Genomic DNA, 15,325 nt, shown 5'->3' on the forward strand with positions numbered 1-15,325 from the left:
GAAGCCTCCTGTCTCAATCAGGAACGATGAAACCTTACTTAAGGAATCCGAACTACCATTATTTTGGTCATAAAAAACCATTTGCCTTTTGATCCTAATTGAAAGCTCTAAGCAACAATCAGCATCACTTGGAACAAAGATGTTTCACCCACACAACAATTATTCTCAATTTGACAAAAACAAATAATGTACATAATTAGTAAAGGACACTGTCTAAATTTTAACTAGTTGCTTACTAGTATTATTCAAATGAGTCCAAGCACAAACCTCAATTCCTGAAAACTAGAAAGATAAAACATGTTTTTTTGTCCATAGGACTTACAACTAAATTCTTTAAACTAAAAAAAAATATGATGGATGTATCACAACTATTCTAAACTCAAAGAAATGAAACATGAGTTCATGGAGAGGGAGGAGGGGCAGAGACACTTGCATCTTCCATGGTGAAATCAATCACTGTTGGTGTGGGGGCTTTCTTCTCAGCTTTTGCCACCTTCATCTTAAATATCCGATAGGCACCTACAGCTGAGTACACCTACATTAATTTGAGTTCAAAATTCAGTGACTATAGTAACTGATTAATAAACAAACAACACAAAAAAATGAACCACTTTTTGCATAAAACTAGCATGATTTTCAGCTGAAAATACCAAAACACATTATTACTTCAAAAAAAGTCCTCATAGTGATAGCAATACTTCGAGTTTAATTAGTATACTTTGTCAGTATACGATTATTTTACGCATCATCTGATGCATACCTTAGTTTGATGAAAAATTGTACCGATGACAAATTCATGCATCCTCCATTGTGTCATCAGAGCTTGACTTCCTCCTTGCATTCTCCAGTAAACAAATGTGTTCTTTCTCGCAATCAATTGATTGTTTGAAAGAGCAAACTCCTCGTTCCTCTCATATATTCTCCATTCACCATTTCCAGCTCTTCTTGCATCCATATTTTCGAACCTACGGTTCCTGATATCAAAGAAATAGTACCTCATATGCTTTGAAGAGGTCCTATTATCTGCAGAAAACAAATTAGATTGTCTAAAACACAATGTTCATTCACAAGATTAATTAAAATCCATCATAAGATTAATTAAAGGGTTTCAAAGAACACAAGGAAAATTTTAAAAGGGTCATGTAAAAATTTGATTTTTATTGATAAAACACTATGATCATAAGAAAAAGAATGAAGGGCTATAATTTCACAAACCTTTTGGCAGCTTCCATGGCTCAGTTTGAAATACATCGAATTCTGACAGGACATTTGGAAGAGGTTGGTTACAGACTTTCCTCGTCAGATAATAATCTACAAGCTCATGATCAGTTGGATCAAACCTGAATCCAACAGGTAGTTTCATACCATCTTCCAAAACTAGCTCACTATGCTTTTCATCAGCAGCCATGGTTGTCACCAAAAGTTCTTAGCAAGTGAAGAAAGAGTTGTGTGGATGAATCTCAAGCAAAAGCATTGTCTTCAATTTATAGGTAGAAGACATGCATTGTCTTGAATGAGAGAGAGAAAGAGAGAGACTAGGATGTAGAGAGAGAAAATGTTTATATTTGACTTAAGTTTTTTTTTTTTTTTCCTTCACATATCTAATGGAGAAATTATATTTTTTTTTGTATTTATCTCTTTCATGTTCATACTTATCTTATATTTTTACTTTCTATCCTTTTTTTTTACTGTTGGTTTTTTTTTATTTTTAAATAAAGGGTGAAAAAAGGATATCTAAAAAATTGTTAAAAAAAATGGTCATGGAAATATCATTTCTATATCTAATGTATGTATTAGATTGAGATAATGATATTTATACAACAATTTCTGTATAACTTTTTTTCTTGGACAAAAACAATAGAGAGACAAATAATAGAAAGGATAAGAATACAATATAAGTTTAAGATAGATTTGTTTAAAAAATGATTTTTAAATGGTTGAACAAATATCATTTCTCTTCTTTTAATGCTATAAGTAACAAAAAATAAATTTAATTTATAAACTTGCAAAAAAATTATTAATTTTACTTTTGATTAATGCAATCGGTGATCTTTTGATTTACTTAGTGGTTCAGTTTTTTTTTTTTTTTTGTTACAAATACTAGATAAGTTTAATACTATATTTCACCTAAAAAATGTTTAATACTAAAATATTTATATTTATATTTCACTTAATGATTTTGTACTATCTATCTGCATCAATTTTTGTGTGAATGAAAAGTTCATATTTAATTTATCACTTACTCTCTCCGGTCACATTATAAGCAAAATTTCACTTTTTAGATACATTGCATAATTAATGTATCTGTACGAATTAAATATAATTTTTAGGGAAATGCTAACTTGTGCGATTAAGGCATAAGTTAATGATTCAAATATAGAAATAATTTATTGGAATGTGCACACGCATTTAATATTTAACTTTTTAATAAATTGAATGTACAAAATTTTAGAAAATATTTCTTCTTTTGAGTTTTTTAACATGTGCCTTAAGAGCACAAGTTAGCACTATCCAAATTTTTAAGTGTTAGTAATTTAAAAATTCATATTTAATTTATCCCTTGTTAAAAATATTTAAACTTTTTAAGAGACATTTCTATAATGTATTAAATATGACTATTAAGAAGTACTCTCCCTCCGTCCCTATATCTAAACTTTTGCATTTTTCACATTTTTTAAGAAAAGTTGTTAGTGCAATTAATGTGTCTATTTTGTGTGTTAATATTACCAAATTGTTCTTTGATTGTATGTGTATTAAATTTGACTTTTCATATTTCAAGACAAGTTAGTAGTAGTATTAATTAGACGTATGTTTAGGAAAAATAATAATAAATACATCTAGTAATTTGAAAAGGAGTTTACATTTTGGGAGCAAAATAAAGTTAAATGGATGCTTAGATATATGGACGGAGGGAGTACATCAAAATTTTGAAGGAAGCGCATAAATTTACTTAAATGCATGGACCAAAAGTTATGATGAAAAATCAATTTTAGAGACCCAAAATTTGATGAAAAAATTTAGAGGGAGCAAAAACTTATTTTCCCCTAAAAAATATAGTCAAAGGAAGTACTTAACTTATTTACTTTATTAGTTGACCGTTTCTACCATTAAAAATATTGTCTCTCATTATTTAATAAGGTGTAAAGACCAAACGTTAGATCTTGACCAAAAAAGAAATCAAACGTTAGATGAGTAACACAAAAAGTAAAATGCATTTGGTCTAAATTTAGATCAAATACATTTGACTTTTCACTTTATTTATTTTGTATATATTTAGTTTATTTGTTTTTATTTTTAGGTTAGATTTTAGTTTTATTATTTTATTTTATTTTTAAATTTCGTTAGATTAGGATTAGGTTTAGATTTTTATTTTTAGATTAGTTTTTATTTACACCACCAAAAAAAAGATGAGTTTTTATTTTCATTTTATTTAGGGTAGATTTGTTTTAATATATTTAAATAATGTATGTATTAGTTTAAAAAAGATGATATTTATATAACCATTTTGGTACACTCTTTGGGCCAACATTTTCTTTTCTTCAACAATATAATCTTACTGTTGAGTAGAACGGCGGGGGGGTATATATTTGTGGACACTCCGACGTTCAAGTTAATGTTAAGTGAGAATGAGGGGTAGAGAGAGTTAAGAGATTCTAACCTTGGGAACTGCTCATAGTCCCTTTTATATATAGTGTGGATGTTGCAGGGTCGTTGTGTCTCGGCGGTTACAGATTCGTGGGAATTGTAACCACGGAGCGAGATTTGAGGGAGTCATGAGGGAGATGTTACTATTCAGTTTGAACGAGTCTCCGTTGCTCCATGCACCCCCTCCTGGGGTCGCGGTGTGTTGCGAGTAAAATTGTCCAAATGCACGATTTGGGCTAGTTGGTATTGGACTTATGTTAATGGGCCTTTGAGCATTTACTCGATCCAAAACAATGATTTTTTTAAAATATTTTATTTTCCCACCCTCTAGGTTTCTCACACATCCTACAACATTTCAGATTTTATAATTCAAACAGTGTAAAAACACGTTAATAACATCCTACAATATTTCAGATTTTATAATCCGAACCAGGTGAGAAGGGTGGGAAAAGAAACTCTCTGTTTTTTTTTAATGGAGAGAGTATATGTAAAACAAAAAAAATTCCCAGTTATGTCATGCGTCATATTTTAATCAGTATTTACTCTGTTTCATCTTAATTGTTATTTAAGATGATGTACACATCTTAAATATTTTTTTTAAAATTATACTAAATTTCAATACAAAATAATATCGTAGGATGCAAAAATCCTTGAAACTACTCAAATGATAAAGGGTAACACTGGAAACAGACAATAAATGTTTATTAGTATTTTAAAATGACAAATAATATGAGATAATGAAATTTTCAAATGCGGTATTTAATATAGACAAAGGAACCAATAATACATTGGTTAAAGTGGCAGAGTGACTAAGCGACTTGGGGAAAACTTTGTGGCATGAGACTTTTAATAAAGTTGAAACTTCGTACCAAATAACATGATAATTCTACCAATAAAAATAAATGGGTTAAATATGTTCTTCATCTCTACAAAATTTTCAAATTTATGTCTTAATTTTTCTAAAAAAATTCACGATTTTTTAAGCGCTAAAACATAAAAATTCATATTTAATTTATCCTCGTTAAACATGCAAGGCATTTTGATAACTCATCTTATATTTTTTTGTATTCAACAAAGAAGAAGAACAATAGCTTTTTTTTTCTTTTTCTTTCAAGATAGGCTCTTATGCCAAACTAAACAAGGACTCTATGAGTAAAATAAACACCGACACAATCATGCCATAAGAGGTTAACACACCCCTTCACTAGACGACTAAGAACCCGTAGATAGATGGAGGGTATAACATGTAAGCTAGTCAACGACTTGGTTTGCTTGCCTATAAATGTTTGAGAGAAACCTCCCATTCTTGTATCCTAAGGGGATTGATGAGGGTAATGATTGAGTACATTGTTGACGTTGATGACGGGTAACATTTTGGTGACATTGTGGTTAGTGATATTGGTGACCAACCACAATGTCACAAGTAACTTTCTTCTTTCTCTTTCACACTTATGACAATGTGGTTGATCAATATCACCAATACCACCAGCCACAATGTCACCCAAGTATTATCCCATTGATGACACCCCTTCACAATAATATCTAATATAACCACTGAGTCGGATTCAATCAAATTGCGTATATCCTTTATGTGTAGCAATTTGACGAGCCAAATCCTCCATAGCACTGAGTGGCTCCCAAAGTTCCTCGTAAAACCACCCAATCAAACACCTGATTAAACTCTAAATAGGAGACCCAAAGATAGTCTTTAATTATGTGAAGTTACTGATCTACGTATTTGTGTTGCATTTGATCCAACCACGCCTTGGGAACACCCAACAAACACTACAAGAAAAGTTTCAAATACCCATGGATATATACCGAGTAAATAGTCAATTACCCTCCTAAAATTGTAAGTTTCGTCAATTACCCCTGAAATTAACGTTGTGCAATTTCAGGAGGGTAATTGAAGTTTTGTTAATTTCAGGAGGGTAAATTGACGAAACTTACAATTTCAAGGGGGTAATTGACTATTTACTCGATATATACCCATGACTCATTTCCGTGAGTAATAAGTACCCCTGACAAATCCCTGTGTAATGTAAAAATAAAATAAAAAACATATAAAATTTTCGTATAACCAAGTCGTGAGTAATATATAAACTAAATTTATCCATGGTAAAATCACGGATATGAAAATAGAGAGTTTGTTTCCATCTTCTTTTTAAACAAAATAATTTGCGGTCCTATAAGTCATAGCTCAACTGGCAAAAATGTCGAAATTGTTAAATCGGACATCATGACCGAGGTTCGGACCTCGATGCCTCTACTTTGTGTGTGTGAGTTTATATGGTTTTGTCATCTCATCTATCTACCAAAAAAAAAAAAGAATTCGTGAATAAAGACATTTCCCCCAAGAAGGTAATTCAACGCCTAACACTAAAAATCTATTCATGGTTCAGCTGTGGGTAGTTCTAAAATAAAATTTATTTATTTAATTTTTATCTATTTTTTTTATTTTAGTACCAATAACAAAATAAAAAAGAACACTCCTTCAAAAATAAAAATAATAAATAACACATAACAAAGAAAAAAAAATAGTACTTATAACAAAAGAAAAAAAATAACGAGTAGTGCTAGCACCAATCTCTTTTGAACACTCCTTTTTGCATGTTGAAATAGTAGAAGAATTTTCTATGGTATAAGAATTATGTTCGCGAAAAATGGAGGCCTTTTGAAGTCTTTGGATGGGGTGGATTTGTTTTGAAGGAGAACTTGAAAATGATTAAAGGTTAGTTTGCGGGAATGACATTAGTTTTATAACTTTAATATTGATGGTAAAATTAAAGAGGTTAAGGAAAGATTGTTACATCTTAATAATAAAAGGGATGCGGTAGATTCAGATGACAATGATCGAGAGGATGTGTGGTCTACCTCTGCAATGGTGCTTTCTCTTGCAAAAGTTAAGTGTAGTATGCAATGGTAAAAGGCTCATATTTTGTGGTTTAAAGAGGGATATGCTAACTCAAAATTCTTCCATGAGTGATGTCTAGGAGAAGAAGGAGTAGTGTGATTATTGGTGTCCTTATTAATGGTTAAAGGATTGAAGGGGTGAATAATCCTAGAGAGAATAATGTTAGAAATATCGTTTTTTCTCACTTTTCAAATCACTTTAAGGCGGTTCCTTTAGAGAAACCAAGTGTGGAAAATTTCCCTTTTAAAACTCTAAGCTTTGTAGATGCAGGCCTTCTTGAAGTTGCTTTTGCAGAAGTCGAGGTTAAGCAGGCATTGTGGGACTATGCTAGTTTCAAGAGTCCTAGTCTGGATGGTATTTATTTTGGTTTTGTTAAGGAATTCTTAGACAACTTTACCTATGACATATGACATATGATTTCTAGTTTCACATTTTTAGCTCTAATCCCTAAAGTAAGTAACCCTCGGAAGTTATCTGATTTTCATATGATTTCCTTAGTCGGGTGTATGTACAAAATTTTAACAAAGATGTCGGCGAACTGTTTAAAGTAGGTTATTGACAGTGTGATCTCCGAAGCTCAAACATCTTTTGTTAAAGGTAGATTGATTCTGGAAGGTGTAGCCATTATAAACGAGGTGGTGGACGATGCTAAGAAAAGGAAAAAGGAGCTTGTTATGTTCAAAGTGAATTTCGAGAAGGCTTACGATTCTGTCGAGTGAGGATACCTACAGACGGTTATGAGTAAAATGGGGTTTCATATGCGATGGCGGAAATGGATTATGGAATGTGTAAGTACAACTACTCCATTGGTTAATGGTAGTGCTACTAACAAGTTTTCGATACGCATGGGCTTGCATTAAGGCGATCCTTTGTTGCCTTTTTTGCTTCTCATGGAGGCAGAGGGTTTAAACGTGATACTTAATTCCTCTTTTGAGGCTGGTCTGTTCGTTGGTAATAATGTGGTGTTATGTCTTGCCCTTAAAAATTTTCATCTCCAATTTGTAGACGATACATTGATTTTGGGAGATAAGAGTTATGGTAATATTAGAGCTCTGTAGGATAACTTGATTCTTTTTGAGTTTATTTCAGAGCAAAAAGTGAATTTCCATAAGAGTATACTTGTTGGCGTTAGTTAATGTGCTTGAGCCATGGTTAGGAGAAGCGGCATTGGTTCTAGATTGTAAAATTGGTGATATCCCTTTTGTGTATTTGGGTCTTTCGAGTGGAGAGAATCCTCATCGTCTATATTGTTGGGCAACTGTTACTTGACAATATTAAAAAAAAAATTATCGTTATGGAAGAGTAAAAACCTATATATGGATGGCCGGCTTGTGTTTATTAAATATGTCTTGTCATCGCTACCAGTTTATTTTCTTTCCTTCTTAAAAGCTCTCGTAGGTATTGTTCCTCTGATTGGAGAGAATCCTCGTCGTCTATATTTTTGAGCAACTGTTACTTGACAATATTAAAAAAAAAATTGTATTGTTATGGAAGAGTAAGAACCTGTATATGGATTGTCGAATTGTGTTTATTAAATATGTCTTGTCATCGCTACCAATTTGTTTCCTTCTTAAAAGCTCTGGTAGGTATTGTTCCTCTGATTGAATCGCTTTTAAATCTTTTTTTATTGGGGTGTGGGGTTGGGGGGGCTCACTAATATTCATTGGATTAATTGGGACAAGGTGTGTTCGATTAGGGAGTCAGGGGGGTTTGGTGATTATGAGAATTATGGAGTTTGATTTGTCGTTGTTGGGGAAGTGGTGTTGGAGATTTTTTGTGGATGTCATGCCTCTTGTTTTTCAAATTTTTTTGTCTTTTAGTTTTTGTCATGCCACTTGCAGTGGCCGAGACAGAACGAGGCCCCCATGTGATCTGAAAATTGCGAAAAAATAACCAAAATGGCTCTCAAGGTGAATCAAACATTTGATTTCACAACACAACAATATGAGCTAGCGAACGCTTGTGTTATCTTTTTCCATCGAATAATATAAATATTAACATTCAAAAAAATATTTCAACCAGGTTTTTTTTTTTTTTCTGTATTCCTTTATTTTAATGGGGGTGTGTAACGTGGACCACCCTTTTTTTTTCTTTTTGTTTTTTTAATATTATTCTTATCCAAAAAAAATAAAAATAGGAGATTTGATAATTTTAATTGGATTTTTTTTATAAATAAAACAAAAAAATTATTTTCGTAAAAAAAACCAATCTAGTAAAACTAGGACTTTTTTTTATGGATAACAAGAGGGCCTAAGTTCAACAAATAAAAAAAACTACCGCCTAACATGACGCAGAGTAAAAATATTAACTAAATGAAATAAAAATAACATATTAATCTCAGCAGACAATGGTCATATAATATCAAAGTGAAAGAAACCTCTATCACAAGTTATATTTACAAGCGTCGACACAATTAACTTCTATGTACGAATGACAAATTCGAACCTCCTAATTCATATCTAACAACCAGTCTAATATTATGCAATAAACTCCAAGTTGTTTCCATTCCCGCTTTTGAGGAATAGAGAGTAGTGGTCATTACCCAAGAATCAAACATGAAGCTCTGCTCTATTAAAACCACGAGTTCTAGCAAACTTCAAACCTTGAACGTTCCCTAAAGCACAACTACATACACATCACAACTCCCTAGTCTTTTTGACAAACCGCAAATCCACTCCCCATTTTTACCCTGCAACACTCCTCTACAACCATCTATATATCCCTCTTTAGACGCGCCATTGGTATTGAGACGGATCCATCCTATCTCTACTGGCTTCAAGAAATATTCTCCACCACTCTCCTACTAGTAGCGATCAGAGGATGATTATATTGATAGTCCATTAACAATTAACCCTCATTGTAATCTCCTTCCATGAGTTAAGAGACATCATAGCTTCACTATCATGACTCAACTTGTTTCTCCAAGACCACAAGGCATGACACTCCATCGCCCAATACTCGGCCCAACAACCTGTATCATCCATGCCCAACTCCATGTTCATATTTAAGCCAATCCAATGCTGCAAATCTGCTTCAAAAAGTTCTCTCTTTGATTAATACTAACTGTATTCAACCATACCCACCGCAAGCGGACAATCTCGAAGGACATCCAAGGTATTTTCAACAATATCTCCACAATGAGACGGTTATGTTGTAGCAGCCACATCAAACAAAGGAATTCATTCTGCAACCCGGAGCTTCCATACACGAGACCAGCAATGATCACCACCAATTCGGTTGAAACATCAGGTCCGCTATCTGTGCGAGGAGGAGGAATTGCTCTCATCCAGTAACAGTTCCGATGAAACTTTTTGCCTCCAGCTTTGTTTTTGTCAGTGGCGTTTGGTTTTATTTTTTATCATTATTTTCTTTTTTGGGTTTTCCCTTTTTTTAAATATCAATGTGAATGCCTGACTCTATCTATGTTAGGGAGTCTTGATTTGGAAAAAGAAGGCAGCAGAAGTATTGCTAGCAAGTGGACTTCCATACACAGTACAATCACATGAAATCTATTGCTAGCTTGTAGTGTTTTTAAGAATTTAGGAATTACCACTAGTGCACAAAATCATATTTATCTGATACTTATTCTTGAGTATTTGAAAACTATTGTAGCTTTTTTCATTATAACTCATAGTTTATGAATTAAGGTCATTGGAGCTGTAGACTTGCAAATTTGTTTAATAATGGATACTGGTTCTTAATTATAGCTGCTGCCATTCAATTTATCTGACTCAAGGAGATGCATGCTCTCAGCCTTTATGATGTGGAACTGCAAAGAAAAAGGTATTTTACGCACTTCCAATCTTTAAGAATAATTAATAATGCATAATAGTATTATAGTATTTATAAATACTAACTTCTGTAGGGTATTAATATCCGAGTATGCTTAAAAATGGGCTAGAAAAGGTTGACATCATCATATTTTTTGCTAAATCATTTCATAGAAAGTTCCTAAAGTTTTTTATATGCCCCCACGATCTTGATGGTATTGCATTACTTATTTTAATTGCAATTGGCATATAGTTGGAAGCAATATGTTAGATATTTATGCAGCTAAGTCGTGTAGGTTCTGTACACAACCCAAGGTTATTAAAATCGGGACTTTACTTCAAGTCGAAAGGGAGTAGAAAAATCGGGACTCGTAAAATCGCAATCAAAATCGAAGGATTTTACTCGAGGACTTTTGTAGAATCGATATAGAATAGCAAAGTCGAGACTCGTAAAATCGCAATCAAAATCGAGGATTCTACCAAAACAAAAATAATGTTAAATATATGTTATATGAGTAATATTAATAATACAAACCCAAGGACTTTAATCAACTAATTGCAATCACTAGAGTAACTCCTGCCTACCCGACTATAATCTGGATTTCCTACAGAGTATCTCATTCCCAAAGAACTTTGCTGCTCAAGAATCCGGCTTTAACAAGTACGCTGAGTCTCATGCAAAAATCCTGACTTCATTTGAATTGACTCCGTCTTCTTAAATATCATGACTCACCTGAATACTTTAACTTCTCTCCGAACCCCTTTTGGACGAAATGTATTTGCCGCTGCTGACCAATTACACACGGAGGAATGACTTTGCATCATTTCATACAAAGTATGAGGATTTTTTTTATAAATATCACCCTAAGAGGATATTACATTACAATCCTATATCAATTCAAGAGTACAACGATATCTTGATTAACGATTGATATACAACATGATCTAATTACTCTCCTTTGAGAGGATATACAATGAAGTTCTACGTACATTCATTTTCATGAATTTTTCAATGACGATTCTTTGCATATACGAACATAGCCTTTTTCATTCTATTTTTCTTTTGAACTTAATGTTAATGATTTTTTGTGATTGACACTGGGTTCTTTTTATTTTTAATCTCTCATGGTTGTGAGTAGATTCTGCAAACTTGTATTCATATCATTTTCTTTACTTCTATTGTTGGTGTTTCTTCACACCTTTTCACATGAAGCTCAGGACTTTACTTTTTTATTTGATACGTTTCTATGGTACACTATGTTCATAATGTATTTTTGATTGATTAAGCTCTTGGTGTCTATTCAACACATACAATTTCACACATGTTGGCGTAGTTACATATACCACTATATTTTACTGACCGTGCAATCACACACACACACACATCAACACAAAGTTTGTTAAATTGAGAGAACAATATTGTATATTACTATCCATAATTACTCTAAATTCAGCGATGTCTACCTTGCTTCGGTTGAATTAGTCTGCTACCCGCTTCGATTCGACTTCAAAGTTCAAAATCAACATTTTATAGCCTTAAATTATGTATCCACCGAATAATAATACAAACCCAATGCCTCACCTACATCCACTGGACATACAGGGGTCAACCACAACGTTTTTGCGCGTACAAAATGCTCCTCTTCGTCACGGATGCACATACCTATACTCAGGCTATTTGTGGAGGTCGAAAATGAAGCATCGACGTTGCATTTGAGCGCGCCTTCCACGCATTGGCTTCTTCCATCTCTGTCCAACATTCCTCTTGGCCGAGCCTTGTCCGGCTGTTTGTAGCGTGACAGCAGCTGCATTACCAGACTGTATGTGTTGCGACTGTTGCTTCTTGTTGGCGTTCCTCCGAAGCTCAAGCGTGTGTTTAGCTCTTGCAACAATATTGCTATTATTCTCTGTCACTTGCTGCCACAAATTAAGGTTTCTACTCTTCCAAATACTCCACCATATCGTAGCAATTAATTCTGCTTGCATCGCTGTTACATGCTCCAACAAATGGAAGATAATCTCCGGCGCATCATCTATTAGGAAAGAAGAGAAATGAGAGTAAAATGATTTGTTATTGATGAATTGATCATTACAACTGGTATATATACAAAACTGTAAGTGCATGGTAACCTATCATAAGCATGCAATATATGATAAGAACCCTAACAGCTGTAACTTGCTCAGCAAGGAATTGTAAACTAAGTGATATTATGATCACTGAGTAATATCCCCCCACAAGTTGGAGGTTGATAGATGTTAATCAAGCCCAACTTGGATAATAAGGCATGAAATGTCTTTGGAAGTAAAGCTTTTGTAAAGAAATCAGCTACTTGGTCTTGTGAAGAAACTGGTAGCAGCTTAAGTATGCCAGAATGCAGCTTCTCTCTGATCAAATGGCAATCAATTTCTAAATGTTTTGTGCGCTCATGAAACACAGGGTTAGAGGCAATGTGAATGGCACTCTGATTGTCACAATAAAGCACAGGGAGCTTGGTACAAGAGACATGCAAATCTCTGAGAAGATACAGAATCCACTGAAGCTCACAAGTAGCAGATGCAAGAGCTCTATATTCAGCCTCAGAAGAAGATCTGGATACAGTGATCTGCTTCTTTGTCCTCCATGAAATGAGAGAGCTTCCTAAAAAGAAACACTGACCAGAAATTGATTTTCTAGTGTCAAGACAGCCAGCCCAATCTGCATCTGAAAATCCTTGGAGGGCAAGAGAAGTGTTTCTGGGAAAGAACAAACCATTGCCTGGACAACCCTTGAGGTACTTTAAGACTCTGAGAGCTGCATGGTGATGAACTTGAGTTGGTTTAGAGAGAAATTGACTCAGTTGCTGGGTGATGAAAGTAATGTCTGGCCTGGTAGTGTTAAGATATAGCAGTCTACCTACTAATCTCCTATATGCAGGAATATCATCATAGAGAGGGCCAGAATCATGATGAAGCTTAACTGATGAATCTGAAGGAGTGGATACAGGTTTGGAACCTATAGTACCTGAATCATCAAGTAAGTCCAAGCAATATTTTCTCTGACATAGAGAAATACCTGATTTGGAATGTGCAACTTCAATGCCTAAGAAGTATTTTAACTGGCCCAAATCCTTGATTTTAAACAATGAATCCAAAACACATTTGATGTGAGTGAATTCCTGAAGAGAATTGCCTGCAAGGATGATGTCATCCACATAAACTAAAAGAATAGTAAATGAGGATGATGTTTTCTTCACAAACAAGGAATGATCAGAGGCTGCCTGAATGTAATCATGTTGCATGAGAGTGGAAGTTAATCTTTCATACCACTTCCTACTGGCCTGTTTCAAACCATACAAGGACTTCTGCAATTTACAAACTTGGTTTGGTTTATCAGTCTGAATGCCAGGTGGAACTATCATGTATACATCTTCTTGAAGTTCACCATGAAGAAAGGCATTATTAACATCAAGCTGATGAATGTGCCAGTTATGAATTGAAGATAAAGCAATGACCAATCTCACAGTTGTAAGCTTGGCAACTGGAGAATATGTGTCAAAGTAATCCAAGCCTTCAATCTGATTGTATCCTTTGGCCACAAGCCTAGCTTTGTATCTCTCAATTGAACCATCAGCATGAAACTTGATTTTATATATCCATCTGCAACCAATAGGCTTGACATTGGGAGGTAAATCCACAAGCTTCCAAGTACCAGTTTTCTCAAGAGCTTGAAGTTCAGCTTGCATAGCATTCTTCCAACAATCAAATTTACTTGCCTCAGCATATGATGTGGGCTCAGATTGAGAGTGAAGGGACATAACAAAAGAAGAATGAGTGTTAGATAACATATGATGAGAAACATAATGTGAAATGGGATATGTGGATGCATGAATGTTATTGCAAACATAATCTTGCAAATAAGAAGGAGTAGTAATATTTCTGGTAGAATGTCTGGGAACAAAGGGAACAACAGTTGAAGAGGAAGGGACAGATTCAACAATGGGAGAAGGCTGTGAAGAAGAAGTAGTAGTAGGTGGAGAAACAATGTCATCAAAAATGGGAGGTTGTGAAGGAGAAGTATCAATAGAAGGAGAAGGAGAATGATGAGAGAAATACTCCCAATCAGGTGAAGTAGAAGAGGGTGAATGAGGATAAGGGATATGATTTTCATGGAAAGTCACATGCCTAGAAACAAAAATTTCTCTGGAATGGAGATCATATAATGTGAAACCTTTATAACCTGTCTTGTAACCCAAGAAAATGGATTTTCTAGCTCTAGGCTGTAACTTTGTTCTATGAGATTGTAAGGTGGAAGCATAACAAAGGCATCCAAAAACTTTAAACAAAGAAATGTTAGGAAGTTTATGATGAAGCATGAAATAAGGTGAGTGATTTTGTAATATAGGTGTAGGAACTCTATTAATAAGGAAAACTGCATGATGAATAGCATAAGACCAAAAAGAGGGTGGAAGTTTGGATTGATACAATAAGGCTCTTCCAACATTTAAAATATGTTGATGTTTTCTTTCAACCCTACCATTTTGTTGTGGGGTTTCAACACAAGATTTTTGATGAATAATACCATGAGATGCATAAAATGAAGGTAAATTGAATTCAGGACCATTATCAGATCTTATGAACTTGGGGGTTGTATGAAAATGATTTTTGATCATGAGAATGAAGTTCTGGACATGACTAGATACTTCAGATTTGGTTTTAAGAAGAATAACCCAAAGGAATCTGCTATGGTCATCTAAAATGGTAAGAAAGTACCTATGTCCATGCACAGAAGTGACAGATAAAGGACCCCAAATGTCCATATGTATAAGCTCAAAATTGGTAGAAGCATATGAAGAACTAGAGATAAAAGGTAAATGCTTATGCTTGGCAAAGTGACAAAGATCACAAGTATCTTTATTATTGAAAGTAATATCAGGATACAAAAGAGACATTTTGGAAAGTCTTTGATTAGACAGATGACCAAGTCTAAAGTGCCATAAGGCATCATTGGGTACAAAAT

At 33.9% G+C, this 15,325-nt stretch overlaps 1 protein-coding gene across 1 annotated transcript; it reads right to left on the reverse strand.

The window, feature by feature from the left end:
- Positions 1–214: 214 nt before the first annotated feature.
- LOC146909142 (NAC domain-containing protein 83-like) lies at positions 215–1,455 on the reverse strand. The gene is made up of 3 exons (XM_085726195.1): positions 1,216–1,455; positions 761–1,023; positions 215–535 (listed from the first exon to the last, which is right to left on the reverse strand). The coding sequence occupies exons 1-3, from the start codon at positions 1,406–1,408 to the stop codon at positions 401–403; spliced, it is 591 nt and encodes a 196-aa protein (XP_085582321.1). The 5' UTR covers positions 1,409–1,455; the 3' UTR covers positions 215–400.
- Between the last annotated feature and the right edge of the window lie 13,870 nt (positions 1,456–15,325).

Source organism: Medicago sativa, chromosome 7 (genome assembly GCF_051527215.1).
Source record: "Medicago sativa cultivar Bolivia chromosome 7, Bolivia_mono, whole genome shotgun sequence".
Lineage (NCBI taxonomy): Eukaryota > Viridiplantae > Streptophyta > Magnoliopsida > Fabales > Fabaceae > Medicago > Medicago sativa.